This window comes from Eucyclogobius newberryi, unplaced genomic scaffold, assembly GCF_026437365.1.
Source record: "Eucyclogobius newberryi isolate DKJ021-1_F unplaced genomic scaffold, fEucNew1.0.hap1 SCAF_17, whole genome shotgun sequence".
Lineage (NCBI taxonomy): Eukaryota > Metazoa > Chordata > Actinopteri > Gobiiformes > Gobiidae > Eucyclogobius > Eucyclogobius newberryi.
In genome coordinates, this window is record NW_027315801.1 from 32,216,151 (window position 1) to 32,237,355 (window position 21,205).

Here is a 21,205-nt window from a genome sequence, read left to right on the forward strand (position 1 = left end):
ATGAAAATGTCCCTTAAGGCACAATACATCCAACCTTGATCTATAGAACTGACTATACTGTATACTAGACTTTACAAAGCACATCACTCACAGTAACAACTAGCAAGAAACATTAATATTAAAAGCAGGCACACAATAAAACCCTCCCTTAATGAGAAAATTGGCCGGCTGCAAATTGTATTCGCTTGTTTTTGCCAAATGTTTAATTCTGCTGTTTGGACCACAAGTCCACTGCTGCAGATAAATTAGGGGAAAGCAATAAGTGCTATATTTGCAATGGAAAGGGGAACGGCCTGCACTGATTTACAAAGAAAAGTTGTACATGTACAACCTCATATATATATATGATATGTTTCTGAAATAATTGGAAGATGCAGTTTGCCACAGTGAACAGATGAACAAACCCTCCAGCTCAGCTTCCGTTAGAACTTATTCCCACATCCAAGTGTAATGAGTTTGCATTATTCTTTAATGTCAAAGTTAAGGGCAATAGAAATGCTATGCATTCCACAACACAAAAAATAACCCTAAAACCACCTAGACACTTAGAGCTGACTCACTTTGCACCTTTAACTGACAAAACTGTCCAGGAGACCATCACCGTCTGACTTCATCTACAGCTGCCTCTATGTGTTACCCACCTGATTTCTAAAGTCTGTGCTGAACAGTTAGTTAGCACAACTCACTCACATAGTTAACATGTCGCTTCAATCTGGAACATTCCCAATGTCTTTGAAAACTGCGGTCACAAAGCCTCTCCTAAAGAAGAGCAGTCTTGATGCTGCAGTCCTGAGTCATTACTGGCCCATCTCTAATCCGGCATTTGGGAGCAAAGTCCTTGAAAAGGTTGTTTACCAATTTCCTCTTAATAAAACAACTAATTTTGTGTTTTTCAGTTTTTTTAGACCTCACCACAGCACTGAGACTGCTCTTGTCAAGGTGACAAATGACATCAGCCTGAACACTGACACTGGCAAAGCCTTAGTCTTAATTCTGTTAGATCTGAGTGCTGTCGATCATGGGATCCTCCTACAGAGACTAGAGGACTGGGTGGGCATCACTGGCACTGCCCTAAATTACTTAAAGTCTAATCTAGAAGACACTCATAATTTTGGTGAAATTAATAGTTTTGTCTCGGACCACATGGCCTTGACCTGTGGGGTGCCCCAAGGGTCAGTCCTGGGTCCCCTTCTGTTCAACCTCTACATGCTGCCGTTAGGTCAGTTAATACGCAACGAAAATGTGTCCTATCACAATGATGCAGACGACACTCAGATCTATGTTTCACTGTCGGCAGGTGAATATGGACCAGTGGATTCACTCTGTCACTGCATCCAACAGATCAGTTTGTGGATGCAAAACAACTTTCTCCAGCTGAACTCAGACAAGACTGAAATCACCGTCTTTGTCCCACAGAAACAAAGAGAAGTGTTAGCGTCACCTCCAGAGTCTCGCACTAAAACCTACAAACCACGTTAAAAATCTGGGGGTAATAGTGGACTCAGACTTCACAGCCACATTAAATCAATCAGCAACTTTTTACAATATTTTAGCTTTTCCTTTTTACAATATTTTAGCTTTTACTTTTTATCTACAAAAAACATTGCCAAAATAAAAAAATATAGTGTCCAAACCAGATTTGGAGAGACTTATCCGTGTGTTTGTATCCAGAATGTTGCTGCTCGGGTCCTAACTAGAACCAGGAAGTACCATCACATTAGTCCTGTTCTCAGGTCTCTGCACTGGCTCCTGTGGCTCAGAGAATAGACTTCAAAGCAGCTTTGCTCGTGTACAAGTCTCTCCATGGCCTAGCACCAAAGTACATCTCAGACATGTTAGTGTCATTTGAAACATCTCGGTCCCTGGTGTCCTCAGAGACCGGCCTCCTGCTGGTGCCCAGAGTCAGGACTAAACATGGGTAATCTGCTGGGAATCATAATCAGTTTTATGCAGCTAAAATCTGGAACAGTCTTCCTGAAGACGTGAGACGGGTAATGTTCAAATCTAGGCTAGAGTCAGTTTTGTTTAGCTGTGCATTGACAAGGAGTTTGTTAGACTCTTCTTTAATGCCTTAAAGTGTCTCGTGATTTCTGCCATGTCTTTATTATTTTAATGCATTTATTTCCTGTTCTTTAAAACACTTTGGATTGCCCTGAGTACGAAATGTGCTCCACAAATAAACTTGCCTTGCCATTTGTGTTCAGTGGCACACATCACAGAGCAGCTGCCGTGGATGATTGGACACGCACTGCATATTTAGCTTTTCACTTCAAAAATAACACATTTTTGTTCCCAACACTTACACCAAAGGGTCATAATCATAGTGTTAAGATGAGCTAATGTGTCATCAAAGCCATATGCAGAAGCCAATGTAAGTAGCTCGGATGCTAAACTTAACATCAGTAAAATGGGTCAATTCTACAGAATTTCCAAAACAGAGTCTTAATCCTCAATGCAACAATGGTAGATTATATAAAAAGGCTCTGGAGGATTCTGGTGAAGACCTAAAAGCATTTAGGATCTCATAGTTGAAACAATCTGTGAATTTGGGCTAAGTGGACTTACTTTAAATGAAGATAAGTTAGTTATCTTAAGTTCGGGAGTAGGACCACACCCCTTTCACGCCCCTTCCAGCGGCTACACTATTTAAGCATCCAAATCACATCGGTGTTCATGATTTTTGTGCCCCTCCCTCCAACCCTCTTTTAATCATTGTAAATATTCTAATTCATCTCTAAATGGAGGTATCGAGGCCCGGGAGCCTTCAGCCCTCATCACCAGAAGAATCTTGTAAACCAATGAACACTTTGCATCGTAGCCGGGTTGTGGTCCTTGCTAGTGAATTGAGGGGTAACATTTGTTCCTTTAATTAACCTTGCCTTCTTGGTTTCAAAAGTGTAAGTGTCCCTAAAAACTAACTATTGTTAGTTAGTTAATTATAACTACTACTGTCACTATTGTGGGATTCTGAGTACCAAAAAGACTATAACATGGACTAAATTACAATTTAGCTTTGTGTAAACAAGATCGCCAGAACTTTAAAACATGAATAACCATCACCACTGTTTGGGAACAACCTTGGTGGTGGTAATTAGCCACTAATGTGACGCATTTAATCATATAATCATATATCAGCTGCGCACAAACAAGAATGTGACATATAGCAGAGGCTGTCTTTAATAAAATAGCATACTATATTTTGTAAAATAGTAATAAAAAAGCAAACATCTTAAAAGACAGGCAACAAAGCAGTGAGCTGTCAATCTCGGTGGTCAATGGGCCTCAGGGAGTGCAGTGATAGCTGAGACTGATCTAAAAGGATCTTTTTAAAAGTGAAAGACAGTTTAAACAAAGTCAAAACTGAAATGTAACTGTCAGTGATTTCCACATTAAGGAAGCTATCTTCTTCAGTCTACAGATAACTTTAAAGTCAGCTCAAAGTTAGGGATCTTCTCAAAATGGGTTGAAGCTGAAAAGACGAAAGACTGGCTTCACATGAAATGTTAACGCGTTGATAAAACCATAGTAGCTTGAGAGACCCTGCTCACCTTTAGTCCCTGAACATCCTTTGGTAAATTTATCAGTAGAAGTTATGAATTCTCCAAATAATGTCACCTGTTGCGCATGTTTGTTTACTCAATTCACATGGTCCACGGCGCGCCGTGGCCAGTGCGGGGAGCGGGGCGGGTTCTCCCTCTAAAAATGAGATTCCACTTGTTTTTGGTGGTTGAGGAAATGGCAGTAGCAGAACATGAGATCTCTTCACACAAGAAGATCCCAACTTCTGGTGTAAGACAGAAATATTAACAAACTAACCCTAACCCATGTCATGGTGCTGCTCCACCTGGCTCACTCTAAACTTCACCAATGGCCAGTGCATGTTGCTAACCCTTTGCTGTAAAATGTATAATATTTTCCAACATTTGTAGTTCAAAAAGCCCATTCTATGTCATTACTGTTTTATCAAATCATGTTTGTATGTATTTGCAATGAGCAGGGCATTCATCTTGACCTTGCTTTTCAACAGCTTAAGTCATTAGCCACCATCCCAGTAAGCCTATGTTTACTGTCAGCGGATGTGCACTTTACTTTCACACTAGGGTGGCACAGCAGTGGCGCTTATGAGGCATCTGGATTGACCAAGTTCTACAAGATTCAAGCAGTGTCCACAGCAATCTACAAAATGTATGTTTTGCTGTGAAAAGTCACTGACATGTAAATGACTGAAAATACCAAAATAATTATTTTGATACTATCAACTATTTTCTATATTTATAACATTTTTCTATTTATAATACTAATAACTTTATTCTTTCCGTGCAGCCAGAAAACAAGGGTCTTTGTTGGAGTGACACAAGAGCAGCAGCGTCATAAATTAGTGAGTGGGCGCTGTCCGAGGTGCTGAACCGTAAGTCCGTCACATGCAACAGGTGTGAACTCCTCACAGCGACACACTTTAGTTCAGTCGAGTCCCAGTGAACACAGAGCTTATACCTTCAGTAGTTGTTAAAAAGGAAGCCTTGTAGAGAAATGGCTGACCTTCTGCCAGCGCAAGAAGCCGCTAAAATTTACCACACTAACTATGTGCGTAATGCGCGTGCAATCGGCGTGATGTGGGCTGTTTTCACCATCTGCTTCGCCATCATCGAGGTGGTGGTCTTCATACAGCCCTATTGGATAGGAGACAGTGTGAACACGCCGCAGGCTGGGTACTTTGGACTGTTTCATTACTGCATCGGGAATGCACTCACCTCGGAGCTCATATGCAAAGGCAGCGTGCTGGACTTTGCCTCCATCCCGTCACCGGCCTTCAGGACCGCCATGTTCTTCGTGGGGACCTCCATGCTGCTCGAGGTTGGCACCATGGTGGGCTTCAGCATGTTCTTCTTCCTTAACGCGGGAAATGTGTACAAGATCTGTGGGTGGATGCAACTGGCTTCAGGTAGGTCAAAGGGCAAGGTAAACAAACCTACATTTAACCCAACTCGCCCCCAGTGTCTGCGAACACTGGTGTGTGATTGTGTGTGTGAATGGGTGACTGGTTCCTTGATGTAAAGCGCTTTGAGTGCCTTGACGGTGGAAAAGCGCTCTATAAATGTGACCATGTGGGTGTGTGTTTACACACTATGAAAACCCTTAAAAAAAGTTTAATTTTATGTATTTATTAAGTGGGATATAACCATTTTGATGGTAATGGCTGATCATTGTAGTGGAGACTTAGCAATAGTGCTATTGGCTTTTAGGTACTTAATAATTACTTTACAACTAATTTTATTGGGAAAATAAGAATGTATCTGGACAACAGCAGGAAAAAAACATAAAATGAATTGGCCATGAGTTTTTTCTTACATCTTATAAACAAATATGCAATTCACTTTTTAGTATTTCAGTATAAATAGTTGTTTCTTGGGTGAACACTTGTAAGCTTGTGGTCTTGTGTGTGTAGTTTGGTTTAGTTTTTAGAGTTTTTTGACAGGGCCACGCCTTGCCACCTTTTAATCAACAAGCATCAAGCTCAGGGAATGTAATGCAAGAGGAGCAGAGAAAAACTAATTACATTTTTAGAAACTTAACTTACACACAGTACCCGGCCTTGGGCCAATGATAATAGGATAATAAAAAAGAATACGATTTAAAAGTCTTTACCAAGATAATTAAGAGCATGAATCAAATTTTAATAACTGGTTAGGACCAGGCCTTGATGTATGCACAGTCTGTCCATCAGCAGGACCGCTCCCAAACTACTGCACACACCCGTTAATCTAGTAGTTGAAGGATTAAATGTTAGAACAGACTTGTAACTCTAAATGCGTCTCCATGGTAACAGGCAGGTAAGGAAACCCAGGTGTTTTGCCGTGAGGTGCTGCAGTTGTTCAGCCCGAGGCATCGTTGTTCGTCACCGTTGGAGCCAACAAAGATCTGGTTACAGTCCAACCTGTGACACCTCCGACTCTGGATTCAGTTACATGTCACAGGATCAGGTGTGACATCTTTGTTAGCACAACCAAAAGGCCTTTTCCCTGTTAAAACAAATTCCTGGACATCACAACATCTCTTATTTATATTTATACAGCAAACCTTAATATGTGTGCTCACTGCTTAAGTCAAGGCAGGTCAGAATCAGAAAAGGTTTTGTGCCAATGTCAGTGAACAAAATTCACAGACCTTAACTTGCTTTGGGGATTCAGTGCAACATACAACAATGAACAATAATGAAGCAAAATGTATTAAATAAGGCATGCATTAAATAAAAACTGGTCTGGATGGACCGTAGCCTCCTGCTTGAGGGGAGTGGCATCCACACACTGATCTGTTGGATGCAGTGACAGAGTGAATCCACTGGTCCATAGTCACCTGCCGACAGTGAAACATAGATCTGAGTGTCGTCTGCATAATTGTGATCGGACACATTTTCACAGCGTATCAATTGACCTAACGGCAGCATGTAGAGATTGAACAGAAGGGATCCCAGGATTGACTCTTGGGGCACCCCACAGGTCAAGGCCATGTGGTCTGAGACACAACTATTAATTTCACCAAAATTATGAAAGTCTTCTAGATTAGACTTTAATTTAGGGCAGTGCCAGTGATGCCCAGTCATCTAGTATTTGTAAAGAATGGCATGATCAGCAGCATTCAGATCTAACAGATTTAAGACTGAGGCTTTTCCCGCCTCAATCTTTAGGTGTATGTCCTTTGTCACCGATATAAGAACAGTCTCAGTGCTGTGATGAGATCTAAAACCTGGCTGCATAGCATCAAATGAGTTGTTTATTGAAAAGAGTTAATTTTGCACACAAAACACCTGAGCCTACATTAATAACAAATAACTGTTCCTTTATGGTGGCCGTCACTGCAGGGGTACTAATGGTGATGGGGTGCCTGATCTACCCCGACGGCTGGGACTCTCCGGAGGTGAAGCGCATGTGTGGTCAGAGGACAGATAAATACTCCCTGGGGAACTGCACCGTGCGCTGGGCCTATATTCTGGCCATCATCTGCATCCTGGACGCCATGCTCCTGGCTTTCCTCTCCTTCACTCTGGGAAACCGACAGGACAAGCTACTGCCCGACGACTTCGAGATCGAGGGAGCAGGTGAGAGCAAGTGGAATCATAAGCATAGATGGATGAATATAGCAGCATCAGAAATGTCAACTGAATACTATGGCACTTTTTGGAAACTTAGAGGGGTAATACAAATTGAAAAGCCCATGACTTCGACCAAGTCATTTGTTCCTTTCTTTTCGGCCAATCCATTCAAAATGGATTGGAGTGGAAAATACTACCGGTCGTTGTAGTTGACACAAAATAATAGACCACACAGAGTGTACAACACAGTACACACAGTCACAGCCGTCCCAGAGAAGAGAAAATGTTTGTTTACGATGGTAACTGACAGAATATTAAGTACATCAGGTGCCTGGAACTTGGAAAGATAATGCTGGTTTGCATATATTCCCCCAAGTCTGAAACATACTGAATGACAAGTAGATTAATAAAAACATATTTTGTCATAAAATCTTTTAAATGAATAAAAGCAGTGTAAATGGCCCAAGGGACTTCTAATAAAACTGCATATTAATCTGATTGTTTCAAACAGGAGTATTTTAGGCAGTGGAGGATCTGTGTGGATTATGACACTCATTACTTTGCATGCATTTTTTCTTTCTTTTGCAGAAAATAACTGAATATGAATGTGCCTTCAAAATCTTGGAACTTGGAAGTGGAAAATGATGAAAGCAGTGACAAAGGAAGAGGCTATTACTAAATACTTTGGAAATGATGTACATAAACTGTAACTACTACAATCAATTCAACACTCCACTCACTACCATCTTATCTTTAGGACATTCATATATTTTCTAGGGGTGATTTTAAGTGTATATGGAAGATTAGACTACCCATTTCAATAAAACATAGTTTTACATAGTATAAAAAGGTAATTATATTTTTAAGAAAAAGATAATATTGCCAATGTTTTCCCTTGTTTGACAATTTTGGTTAAATTTATAACGGAATTTAAGAAAAATGTGTTCCTTGTACAACAAATGTACATAGGCCCTGATTTTTTATTAAATGTTGTGTATGAAAGAAGGATCCCACGGGATCAAAACAGAGACTAAACTGATACTAATCCTGGGACTAAACCAGGTGGTGTGAAAGGACCCTCAGCTTGTAAAGAACTTAATCTAGCCACAACTAAACTAAAGATAAGCAGTTGTAGTTCAAATATAATTAAAACATTTCTACATCTGGTAAATGAACTTTGGATGATACAAAAACAACTATTTCATCTGAATTTATATAGGATTGTTCATTCTATTATTAAATCTTGCTGCCCTGACCCTCTGGAACATTTACCTCAGAAACTACAAGACTGCACCGGACCCTCCACCTTCAACAAAAATCTCAAGACCCATTTATTCTTGCTTAACATTGTTCAAATGTACGACTATTGTACGACTTATTTTTGTTCTGTGAAATGTCTGAGTGTCCTGAAAAGCCCAAAATAAATAGAAAATATTGAAGGATTTACTACTGATAACATATCCTTTATTAAGTTATATCATATTGCGAGGTATCGCAAATGCACAAAGTAAAACGGTAACAAGAGACGCTTGTTGCATGTATGAACATTTTATTGTATGCTTGTGTTGTACAGTTTTGAGATCTCACACAAACTCTACTCTCTGCTATTGGACACAGATGTACATTTGATAGGACCTAAAGATTTTCACATAAGACGTACATTGTTAAGTTTTATCCGCTCAGTTCAGGCCCCAGCTTCCCTCTAAGTTAAAAACATTTTTGAACATACATACAACTCAAACATCCATCCATACTTTATTAAAACACAGCTACTCAGCTAAATCTCTTTAGCTAAGGTCTTAGAAGATCTGTTAAAAACTGTACAGAACTGTCATATACATAAAGGCAAACTCTTTGGTACACATATATACACTTTATTTTCACCTTTTTTCCTTATAGTGGGCTTTGTAACTTGGCATCTCTCTCTGTGTTCCTGAAGTGAGTATGAGAAAACCAGCCTCCCATGACGGACAACTCTGATTACAATAAATCAGCCATACCCATGCTATAACTATCAATTTTTAATGAACTTCCAAATAGTGTCAAATAGATTTCACATTGATCGACTGAGAGAGCCTAAGAGTTTGAACTAGTTCTTCTAAAAATGCTCAGTTTGAGAATCAGACTTTTAAGATATTCCATTCACCTACATTTCAAGTTTGACCGTTTTGGCCTGAAACTTAATCACAAAGTCAAACGTGCCCTCCCAATATTTCCCAGACGATATTACTATTGTGTATTACTGCCTTTGTCATCTTAAGAGCAGTATTACCATTTGCCATACTGCAAACCAACAACATCTGTGTGAAAAGGAGGCTTCACTCACATGGGTTTGTCTGCAAAATAAGCATTGATCAAAATTAAAACAATTTTAGTCCTGTAACCGATTTCTCTTTCAAAGTTTTTTTTTGGTGTTTGGGTGTATATCAGTCACCTTTCACCCAATAAGTGCATTTTGATCTGAAATCATTAGCATGGACGTAGCTTGTACCTCCGTTCTGTCCAAACTATTTCACCTAGATTCACTTTTTTCAGCCAAAATAGAGAGATGTCCGTGGAAACTAACACAGCCCAGTGTGCAACATCCTAACCCTACTTACAAATACAAAATGGATACCTTACAGATGTAGCATAAGATAAAATATAGTTGAAAAGAATACTGCACTAATGAATTATACAGTTAAGTCATATGAGTCATTTTTAAGGGATACAGAAGCTACATTATATCCTTGATTTGTTTTAGTTTGTAGTGCAGGAGTGTAACAAAAACAAGAACAGGTTTGGTTAGGCGGGCGAGGGCAGTTTACCGGAACACAGCAGTTGACCACAAAGAAATATAACCCACCACTTACTTCCTGACGTCATCACGGAGGAAGAACAAATACAACGCAAACGTACACAGAGGCAATAGCTCAAGAACGTATCAAAATAACAACAAAAAAAGTAAAGAAATAAATATTCGTCTGATATGCCAATAAATGGAAAAGTGATCTGTTGCAGTGTCTCTGGAGAGGAGTAAGGGAGACTAGGAAGGGGAGGTGCAAAGGCTGGGTACGTCCACTAGAGGGCGAGCCAGGGGTGACGCAGGCACTCGGCTGCTGTGGCTCTCTTCTCTGGGATCAGCTCCAGCATGGGCAGCAGGAAGTCGGTGAAGCTCTCTGCCTCCTCACGCGGCCACTCGTATTTGTCCACCAGCACCTCCAGCAAACCCCAGGGCTTCAGCTTTGTGATGTGTTTCAATTCACCTGCAGCGACGCAACGGAATGTGTGAGCGAGCAGCATAACGGTCCCAACAGAATTCATGTTTGTGGAGTGTCTAATAATACTTTGACATAGGGTTTATCACTTAAATTTTGGACAGGGGATGCTGGGACGTTTGCCAATTTCATATGAAAATGTTTTAATCTGTTTTAATCTGTCGCTTCGAGGCAACTGCTGTAGAGATTTTGGGCGTTAAATACAATGAATTTAATTAAATAGTCAGATAATGGTTTCAACTGGTCACTACCAAACTTTATTACTATTAAAAGTTTATTTATTTAAGTAATTAACTATTTTCTTAAACTTACCTCAATAATGCAACTAAACGAACAAAACCTTTGAGAAAAACATGACATTTTGAATATTTGTCTTGTATATTAAGGTAGTAATTGGTAATTAAGCAACTAGACATTCAAGGGTGAAGGCTAATGCATACATAAAAACTACGGTATAAATGTGCTGAATCAATAGAAGCACAGCGGTTTCCAATTAAAAAAATAACTAAGTCTTAACAATTGTGACATTTGGTTGTTACCTTTCTTGGTGAAAAAGTCCTTGGAATATTTTCCAGTGAGTATGAGTTTGCGTGGGACAGCCCCCAGCAGCTCAATGATCAGTGCTATGTGGTCTGTACAGTGTGAAGGAGACAGACAGAGACAGGTCAGACAGAGTCTGATCCCAGGCCGGGCCCGCTCTGGGCGAGAGGGAGGGCTGCACACGGGACAGTGCAGCACACGGGACAGTGCTGCACACGGGACAGTGCTGCACACGGGACAGTGCTGCACACGGGACAGTGCTGCACACGAGACAGCGGGACAGTGCTGCACACGGGACAGTGCTGCACACGGGACAGTGCTGCACACGGGACAGTGCTGCACACGGGACAGTGCAGCACACGGGACAGTGCAGCACACGGGACAGTGCAGCACACGGGACAGTGCAGCACACGGGACAGTGCAGCACACAGGGCACTTTTAATTACAGTTTACTGTTCCCGTTTCGCGTTGCCATCCCAAATCCCAGAACGGACCACGGACCAAGGGCTGCATACCTCTCTTGTTGAAGTATTCCTGTGAGTATTTCCCATTCAGAGCATAGTGGCGAGGGATTTTACCCAGCAACTCTATCATGAGTGCAAGGTGGTCTGAAAATGAGGCACAACAGAGAAGGAGTGACAGAAGAGAGGGAACAGGGAGGAGACGAGGGACAGCAGAGTATAACATGAACAATGGATTAGGCATTATGGATGATGGTAGACTCAAGCAGCTTAAAGCACATGAGAATTATGACTCCGACATTTAAGAATAAGCATGAAAGAATGCAAAACGCAACAAATGACAAGGAACACAATTTCACCCCCTGAAGCCATAATCAATAACATGATCAACAGACTGTGGCCATTCTCTAAACTGGTCAAATGAACTGAATGAAAATCAATGTTGTAGTCATCCAAGTTTGGCATCATTAGAAAACAGTCAAATATTTTGGGGGAAAGCGCTTTGTAAAATGAGAATGATTAGTATGAAATCCAATTAGAGAAACTGTTGAGACCAAACATCAACAAGTGAATATGACTTAGTGATGTGATGTGTGGTTGAACATTCACTCGCAAAAGCTTAGCAAATCAAGGTAGGATGAAAATGATGATCGTTAAAGCAATATTAAGAGAGTGATGGCCCCATCTTCAGAAGTGTGTGATTTTAGATGTTAAAATGGAAATACACACAGGAATGCTAGTAATCAACATCAAGTGATCATTTGCCGGGCCAGCCGAGACCACACACTTTAACAATACTTTACAAAGATGTGGGTCTGGAATCATATTCTGTCCCCCCAATTTCAGGTACGTGTGATTGACAGGCGGATTAACTGGATGAATCAGAGAAACACATGGACTGTTTGTGTCGGCACGGCGACTTAAGACTAGGTTCCGGTTCCAAAACCTTCTGCATTTGAACAGAATGTAGGAGGGACTGGCTGGTCAGGCAACGTGATCATAACAGTAATTTACAATAACAATAATCAGGAGTATCACAATCTGATATAATTAACATGTTTAACAATAACTACAAAGGTGCATCTCAAGTTTATATTTCATGTACTAAAATGTTCAAAATGCAAACTTTATAGTAATGTAAATGTATTATGATGAAGTTTTAAGAAGATGCACCATAATAGGCTTCAGTATATTTCTCATTAGTCAGGGTCATAACTGCCAATGCAAACTGTGAAGCTCTGAGTGCAAATTAAAGTATATGACCATTAAACACCAAACTCTTTACACAGCAGCACTAACTGTTAATAAGATCACGTATACAAAAAAGTATAGATGCTGTATATAGTAAGAAAATAATGAGTTATAAAGTGTTAAGATGTATTCCCACAAATACCTTCATCCCGGGAGTAATCTTCCCCAGATCGTGGTTCAAAAAGATAATCTCCTGTGGCGAGTTCAAAAGCCTGAGAAAAGACACAGACAAATAAACATCATTAACAGTGCAGTTACTCTGTCTGCATAAAAAAGTACGCCAATAAAACTCACTGCCACCGTCAAGTCTCTGGAGCTTTATATAAATATGTTAGCGTTAATAACAGTCAGAGACAAAACACTGTAACGTTTGTATGCTGTGTCTCATGCGTTTCATCCACGCATTTGCTGAAATAAAAATGTTAAGGTTTTGTATGTTGAAGCTATTTTTCCTCACAAACAATGTCCTTCTTGATGCATCCAGCACCACTGTGACTAGAGTACTAAACGTGGCTGAATTGTCTTGCTTGAAGGGCTTAACCCCAAGTACAACTGATACCAAATACTAGCCTGAATCATGTGAAAGTAATTCATTAAAAAAAAAAAAAATTGTGTATAACTATAGGCGTAAATCACGGGGGAACACTCCTTTTCTGACAATGTGCTCCAATATTCTTCTCAGACTCACAAAAAACACATTTATTTCTATTCTCTGTCCCTAGACCAGAGTTTTGGCTCTGATTTTAACAGTATGACACTCAAAGCCCTTCACCACTACAAGCACTGTTTTTATTTAGCTTCAGGCAGCAAATGCTTCTAATGCAATGCCCATGAGTGATACATTGAAGGTGGCAGGTGTATTGCTTTTTATTTCTAAATCTCCCATTGCTTGGCCACTATAAAATGCATTGCGGAAAATACAGTCCCCGAGTGCCTAAGAATATTTATTTCTATAGGCTCTGATAAAATGTCTCACCATGCAGGCTGTGCTCCAAAGATCGGCTGGTGTGCTATATCCAGCCCCGATAAGCACCTCTAACGACCGGTACTGCCGGGTTTGAATGTCGTCTGTAAAGTGCTTGTTCTGAAACGGAGACAAGAGAGAACTGGCTGAATCGTGGCTTTAATCAGGGAAAACCCAGAGGTCATTAGGCAACTCACCACCCAGCAAGCGTTTCCCAAGTCAGCAATCTTGACCCTGATCTTTTCTGCGTTGACTGGCTCAAGAGGGTTAACTAACAGGGATCCCGCTGACAGCTTACCTAAACAAAGTCAAGAGGGACAATGAGTAAAGAAGCATTTAATATTGCACCTTTCATCTCAAATGTATACGTCTGCTACCTGCCGTGCTTCAAACCAGTCTAAAACTTAATTCCTTTACCTGCATTTCCCACGTTATGCATGTCATACTTTGTCTGCATAAGGGCTCCGATTAATTTAGTAGCAGACTAGTCAACTAGACTAGACTTTTTAACTACACTAGATTAACCAAATGGACGCCGAAATATGGTGAGTGGCAACTTCTAGACAGAAAATAATCAAAAATAATTCACAAATAGTGAATTAATTATGTTAATCTGGAATTGTTAATTATTTTTTGACATTTTGATTTAATAATACCGCTGTCCGTAATACAAAAGTATTTTTGTATGCGTTTCATTTAAATTAAATTCCATTTATTTTTGTAACGCCCAAAATCACAACAGCAGTAGCCTCAAGGGGCGACAGTGAGAACAGATTAAACAATGTTCATAGGGACGTGGAAATGTCCCCGCATGTTTGACGCCCAGTGTACACAGACTCTGGTCTGTGTGCTGGGTGTAGTGTAACCCTGTTACACTGACTAACGGGCACAGCGTTCGTGGGTTCGGGAGCCGTGCAGGTCTGCGGATTGAATCTACAAGAAGTCTATCTGTGCTAGAGACCGCAGCAGTCTGGTGCAGATTACTGGTCATTTGACCAGTGTTCTCGTGTAAAAACACAAGAATCTGCGTGGCGTTCATCACAAAAGGACTGCAGTGGACCGGAGTAGGTGTAACAAGCTATCTGCAAGTACGGGTCTCGGACGACACCCAGTCAGTACATCGGGCATTAGAGTCTGTATAGTCCAGATAATGATTACGATTTCAAAATACGACTGATTATTTTTTATAGTCAATAAACTGTTGCAGCCCTAGTCTACATTGATACTGACCATCGTTGACACTTTCCTGTGTCCTGTAAAGCCGGCAGCGCTCTTCAATGCCATGCCCATTGCTGCGCTCCAGTTGTCCCTCCTCCAGCCCATCAGAAGGGGGTCTGTGAGGTCCATCTTCTCTGTCGGCCTCAGGGCTTTCACAGTCTAAGTCCAGCTCTTTCAAGTCGGGATAGTCCACCCCATTACAGACTGGGGACTCGCACTGCGCCTCATCCCCACTGGCACATTTCTCTGTCAGCTGTGCATTTCCGTTGTGCTGGTCTTCACTCCTCCAGAGGCTCTGCTCCACCTCTGCGTGACCGTTACAGTTCACCTCCTGCTGCTCGTCTGGTCCCGTGCTCAGTTGGTCTGTGTTAACAATGCATTCTAAACAAATCACCAAAAATATATGAATTAGAGCAGTTTTCATTTAAAAAAGAAAAGACAATTCTAGACGCACCACCCTCGTCTTCTTCTACTCCTATTTCCTGAAAAGACAGCCGTCTTAAAGGGGCGCACACTCTGCCTTTGGGCGACTGTGGGTCCTCATACTCATAATCCTCCTCCTCTTGTGGTCCAATGGCCTTGTCCATCTCCTCCAGGTCCATAATACACTTCTCCAGCAGCTCTGCCTTCTTCTTCTGTTTCTTTTTCAACTTTTTCTTCTTGTTTTTTGACATTTTTACAGCCTAGGGAAAAAAAACAATAATAGTGGAACCAAGTTAGTTTAACGTTGAAATATAAAATGCCAAATAAAATGTGCATCTCACCTGTTTTGGTGCTGGTGCTGTGCTTACTGTAAAACAAAAGCAAAATGTAAGTAAATTGTAAGAAATAATTAAAATGTGTGTGTTCGTACTTGCTGAGCCGGAGGGAGGAGGGGCCCCTGATCTCTGCCACTCGGTGGCTTCAGCAGCCAGTTTCCGCACATAAGGCTCATCCACGTTCATGAGGATGTTCTCTGGCTTTATGTCTGTGTGAATGATCTGGCACTTTGAGTGCAAGTAGTCTAAGCCTTGCAGAACCTAAAGTGAAACGTCACAATGTGAAAATTATGTTAATCAACGTATTGTGTTATATGTAATATTTACATTTACATTAGTCAACAGATAAGAGTTAACTCGGGCGCTGTGGAGCTCATTTCCTGACACATTGCGTCAGCGCAATTGATGACAGTGCAGGGCGTGGAATTCTAAATTAGAGGTGTGATTATGCCAAAATATGAGGTGGAGAGAAGCAAGCTGAGGGCTGGTCTGGTGCATTCTATGAATGACCAGAATCTTAACTAATAAACTTCAAAACTAGTGCACTGGAGTTGTGTTACTGTCCCCATATGCACCAGCAAAATCATAATAACCTTAATAAATAACACAAATGAGAACGTACTTGGCTCTTAATGCTCTTTGCTGGACACCTCCACCTCAGACTGGACCGTGCAGACTCATGTGCTCAGCTCAGAGAGGAACTTCTATTTGCGAAACTGGATAAATCATTTGGGTATCTGTCCCAGTTTGCAACATCATCATAATTATCATTATCATTATTATTTGTTTTTCAATTTTGGGAACATTGCCTGGATATAAGGCCATGACTGCAAACATCTTCCACACAGGTGGTGCTTTTGAATGCAGTTATCAGTCACCGGATCAAAAACTACCACCATATATGGACTGGCACCATCCCACTCCAGCCTCCAACAGCCAAGTCCAGCCTCTTTACGCCATCGTTAACGTCGTGAAGGTCACGCCCTGATCCCGCCCCCTGGAAAAGACTCCTGCTAACGCCAAGTTCGGGGGCAAAATACAACCCCTAAACTTTTTACAGCAAATAAACTTTGCTCCTGTGCAGAGTTATGAAGCAAACTGGTTCCCACACACTGCTGCCGCAGGACATCTGGCTCTTGTTAACTACTGCAGCCTCATGCGTCTGAGCTGAACAACACAAAAGGCGTGAAACTGGTGTCATCTTACCTGACGGATGATACTCTTCACACAGGGCAAGGGCAGCCCTTGATAATTGGACTTTATTATCCACTTTAATAAATGATGTCCCAAAACTTCAAAGACCATGCACACATCTGGGGATCACAGCTGTTAAAGAATAAATAAATGAATAACAACCAGCACACAAAAAGGCTTTTAGATACTGCCAGGCAAATTTAATAAAAGAGGAAGATGAAAAGAGTGTTAAGGAGGGTCTTGTTACAGCTACATCTCTCCCTAAGGTATTTGTGGATCTAACAGCCAAAGCCTGAGACTCACAAGAGCAGACGTCCTGACACACTTCACCTGTTTGTGCAAATGCTCAGACACCACAGGAAAAACAGACAGGCTCCATGCTTTAGATTTATGAAATCAATTACTTTACAATACATATAAACTTCTTGAATTTACATAGACTGATAAAAGAAAATAAATTCATATGACGCGATAAAAGGATACGAGTCCCATTAACACCAGAGATCTTGAAATCATCAAGTAACTGCACAACTTTGTCCCGGTTCGGATCATCAGGGTCCGAGTTTCTCACCTAAACAGACAAATAAAAAGTAGTCCTTGGTAGTAAACTTGGAAACATATGCCTCCATAATGAATGTGACGAAGCTTCACTTACAGATCGGAGTAATTTGATCTCATCCACTGCCGTTTCCGTATATTGTTCAGCGCTTTTTACTACCTTCATTGCAACGAACCTCTTCACCCTGCACACACACAGCAATCAGCACTGCAGAGTCATATCAGAGTCAGAGTGTAAAAGAGTAAGCGCTGAAATGGTGCTCTTACTGGATGTCCCAGGCCAGCCAAACGGTGGAGAAGTGCCCCCAGCCCAATTTACGAATTACATGATATTTTCCATTGTAAAGGTCTCCTACTTTCACATGATGGTAGCCACCTAGAGGAAGAAGATAGCAGATTAAGTCAAAGGGATTGCTTCTAAAATATGACAATGATAATCAAATATTATGTTATTTTAGTGCTAGGCAATTTAACACATCGGCTCATTAATTGTGATTAATTATTTTAGTGCGCGTTAACATTATCAGTCAAAACACCTGAATGAAAGAGCCCTGCTCCTGTCTACGCGCCGCACTTTGTGGCAGAAACTACAGTGAATGCGTGCTGTAAGTAAAGCTAAAGCGGGTCCAAGAAAATATTTATGTCTGTAAAACAACATTCAATTTATTATGTATATTTTTATATATTGCCCACCTTTAGGTTCACTTACCACTATTCAGAATAACTAAGCGTATCCCAGAAATGAAGACATTAAGAAGAAGGCTGACCTTTGCAGTAGTCATTGGGGTCTTCCTGCTCTTCATCGTCAGACCCCAGGATCTCCTCTGGCTCCTCGGGCTCTGGGGGCGACGTCTCATGCTGCGGCGGCTGGCGAGCTCTGGGATTGGCTGGCTGCCTGTTTAACAGAGACAATGTACAAGTAGTTCAGACTAAGTGACCTTTGAAGTCCATATATAAAACTCTTGCAAGAGATCATCTGCTTCATTACAGACAGGGAAGCTCGCCTTTTAATACAACACACACAAACAGTGCTTCCAATGCAAAGTTAACTAGCAACAGAGCTGGGTTTTGTTGTAATGGAAGAGCCTCTATGTCGCTTTTGTTTAACCAGTTAGACTTGTTTAAATGCTTTTTTAAGACCTCTTGGCTAAAATTACAAAGAATGACTTAATAATTGAATGCATATAGAATAGAATAATAGATACATGACAAGAAACACCCTCAGTCTGCCAAGCAAATGAATGCTGTCTAAATAGCTCCCTTTTAAATCGAGTCAGTGAGACTTGAGTTTTATGTCTAAAACCACTGAAAAGGAGAAGTAAAACATTCAATCACCTCAAGCTACTACTTGTTTATGAAAATATTTCCAAACAAAGATTGTGAGCCTTTGAATGTACAGCTCATATTATCTGCATGAAAATGCTAAAAGATTCACAATCAAAAGGGGCTTATCATAACAGCATCTTAACATTTACAGAAGCTTCAGCACAAGGCGCAAGGAATGGCTTAAAGCTCATAACTGCATCAGCACATACACTGGTCATGCTGGAGTCTGAAGGAGCTCTGTTTTCATTATGGACAGAAAGGACTATTCTGGACTATCCCGGATTTAGGAAAAGCCTTGTGTTTTTGTTGTTGTCACATACTGAACAGTTTTTCTAAACAAATAAATAAAGCATTAGTGTGCGGAACATCAGTTTAGGGATCAGTAAATGTCAGATGGAAATGTTTCAACCAGTTTATAGTTGCACAAATTATAAAAGATTATTGCTGCAGTCAAAACGTGCAATGTTTACCAGAAATATATGTAGCCAATAAAATGTTTCTTTGCAAAGCGATTAAAACTACAAATCGCTGCATCTAATTAGATTAGACATAAATACATGGCTTAAAGCTCTATCTTTATCTCTACTATAATTAATTATTCATAAAGACTTAAATGAATAAATGACTAGACATGTGAACAAAAACCGTGACACAAAGAATTAAAACAATATATTGTTATTTGTTTATATGGTCGGGACTAGGCATGACACATTATCTAATTTTAGTGTTGCAATTATTGTGAGAAAAAACATTTACAATTTAGTTATTAGTCACAATAATGGAGATCAAACAATAGTGAAATCACTTTTCCTCAAGTTTGTGACCAGCTTTATCAATGTGTATGACTGACTATGCTTGTATGTTTCAATATGTATCTGTATTTATGTGTGTAGGTGTATTCATATCTATGTATGTGTACGCATGTGTACATATATCTGTACATAAAATTAATTATATTTTTATCATTATGAAGTACTATAAAGTACTCCCCATGCCTGTGATGATATGAAAATTCCAATTAAAAATGTATTACAAAAGAAAAAAAGAATCTTTGCAAGAGTGCATTTCCACTCAAACACCACGCTTCACTGGGCTGATGTGGGCTTCTACATTCTGTGCCTTTAAATATAGCACAGCCTGTTATGTAACACTTCGGGGGATGCCTCTACAGGCCCGATTAGTGGATTGTTCAGGTATAGACCTAAACAATCAAATAGCCCCTTTCCAGGTTGATGGTGTCAGCTTTAAGTATCCATCGTAAATAAAAATATATATACATACATAACTCATCTTCTCTTAGTCTTAGCACACAGTACATGTTTAACATCCTTGATTTACAACTCACAGAGAAATGAAGGGTGTTAAATATAGTGCAAGCTAAATTCATCTGAACCCCATTTAAGACTTGGTCTTTATATACATAACGACAATAACAGAAAGTTAGCATTAACCATTCATATGAATTATATGATGATGGATTCTTCAATTGCATGTTTACAAAAGCATTGTTACTACACTTATTTTTGTCTAGTTATTAAATTGCAGCTACTGTTTCCAAGAAAATTCCCTTGTGGATCAATATAATCTGCGTAAGTGAGTCTTAGTGAGTCTAAGATCGCACATAATTTGTGTAGATAACAAATATCAAATATGAGTACAAGACACGAGACAATTCACAACATTTTGCATTCTGTACTGCATACATTTAATGAATAACTCACTTTTTAGTCGTCTTTTTTGCCTTTCCCCTCTTCTTTCTTGCCTGGAGTGCCAGAACTAAAAACAGAAACATATTTAGTTTGTTTGTTGATACAGACTATCCTTGAGAATGGCATTTATTAAGAAAGGCAATCAACACTTTGGAGGACAAAACAAGGTCTCTGCCATGCTACATTGTTGTACAACATACGATTATCCGGGACGTCCTTGATTTAAATGTGTTGATCATCCCAACATATCCGAGTGTCACCTGCTTCCCAGCAGAACACCCGGAGCTGCCACCTGAAGCCCGCAGCCTCGCACTGATAAACGGCTCTAATGGGAGTTTTAGGCTCAGTGGATATTGAAACCTTGGCCCGGGTTGTAGCAGTCTAACAACCGCGTCGCTGTCTAGGACGTGTGAAAATGGAAATAGCTAGGAAGCCAACTGCGGCTAGCTAATCCCGACATGTCCTACTGAAGCTAGGCTAACGTCTGGAGCTAACGTAGATCCAGATCAACAGTGCGTGACAGCCGCTCAATTAAATCTCCTCCCATAGACACGCAGCCCGGACAAACTCCTCATGTAACGATCTAAACTCAAGGACCAGATGAGTTGTTAAGTCGACACGGATGGCACGATCAATAATGTGTGCATGTCGCAAAGCAGAGGTTTACCTTTTCTCTCCATGTTGGCTGGAGTCGTAGCCTAGCCGTTAGCTACAGCAGCGCCAGTGATCGAATGTTCGACGCATGCGCATAGGAAGGCTTTGCCGTCCAATGACGTGAATCTGCACAATTCACTTGCAACAATGGATCAAAGCCTGTAGTGAGGACTGTAATAACGTGATGTATATAAGTGTTTGGATACTGGTTTCGCCGCAGAGTTG

The 21,205-nt window shown here is 40.5% G+C and overlaps 2 protein-coding genes across 4 annotated transcripts; one reads left to right on the forward strand and one right to left on the reverse strand.

The window, feature by feature from the left end:
* Positions 1–4,435: 4,435 nt before the first annotated feature.
* Positions 4,436–7,847, forward strand: lhfpl5b (LHFPL tetraspan subfamily member 5b). The gene is made up of 3 exons (XM_072448584.1): positions 4,436–4,942; positions 6,860–7,096; positions 7,679–7,847. The coding sequence occupies exons 1-3, from the start codon at positions 4,531–4,533 to the stop codon at positions 7,687–7,689; spliced, it is 660 nt and encodes a 219-aa protein (XP_072304685.1). The 5' UTR covers positions 4,436–4,530; the 3' UTR covers positions 7,690–7,847.
* Positions 7,848–8,627: 780 nt separating this feature from the next.
* srpk1a (SRSF protein kinase 1a) lies at positions 8,628–21,089 on the reverse strand. 3 transcript variants are annotated; one of them, XM_072450086.1, is made up of 17 exons: positions 20,994–21,089; positions 20,339–20,393; positions 18,059–18,186; positions 17,559–17,667; positions 17,389–17,476; positions 17,217–17,304; positions 16,746–16,852; positions 15,635–15,800; positions 15,546–15,571; positions 15,236–15,464; positions 14,794–15,162; positions 13,761–13,861; positions 13,576–13,683; positions 12,742–12,811; positions 11,403–11,495; positions 10,887–10,979; positions 8,628–10,335 (listed from the first exon to the last, which is right to left on the reverse strand). In XM_072450086.1, the coding sequence occupies exons 1-17, from the start codon at positions 21,004–21,006 to the stop codon at positions 10,151–10,153; spliced, it is 2,028 nt and encodes a 675-aa protein (XP_072306187.1). In that variant the 5' UTR covers positions 21,007–21,089; the 3' UTR covers positions 8,628–10,150. The 3 variants fall into 3 exon arrangements, with proteins under 3 accessions (XP_072306187.1, XP_072306190.1, XP_072306188.1); XM_072450089.1 differs by lacking the exon at positions 11,403–11,495; XM_072450087.1 differs by lacking the exon at positions 10,887–10,979.
* Positions 21,090–21,205: the final 116 nt, after the last annotated feature.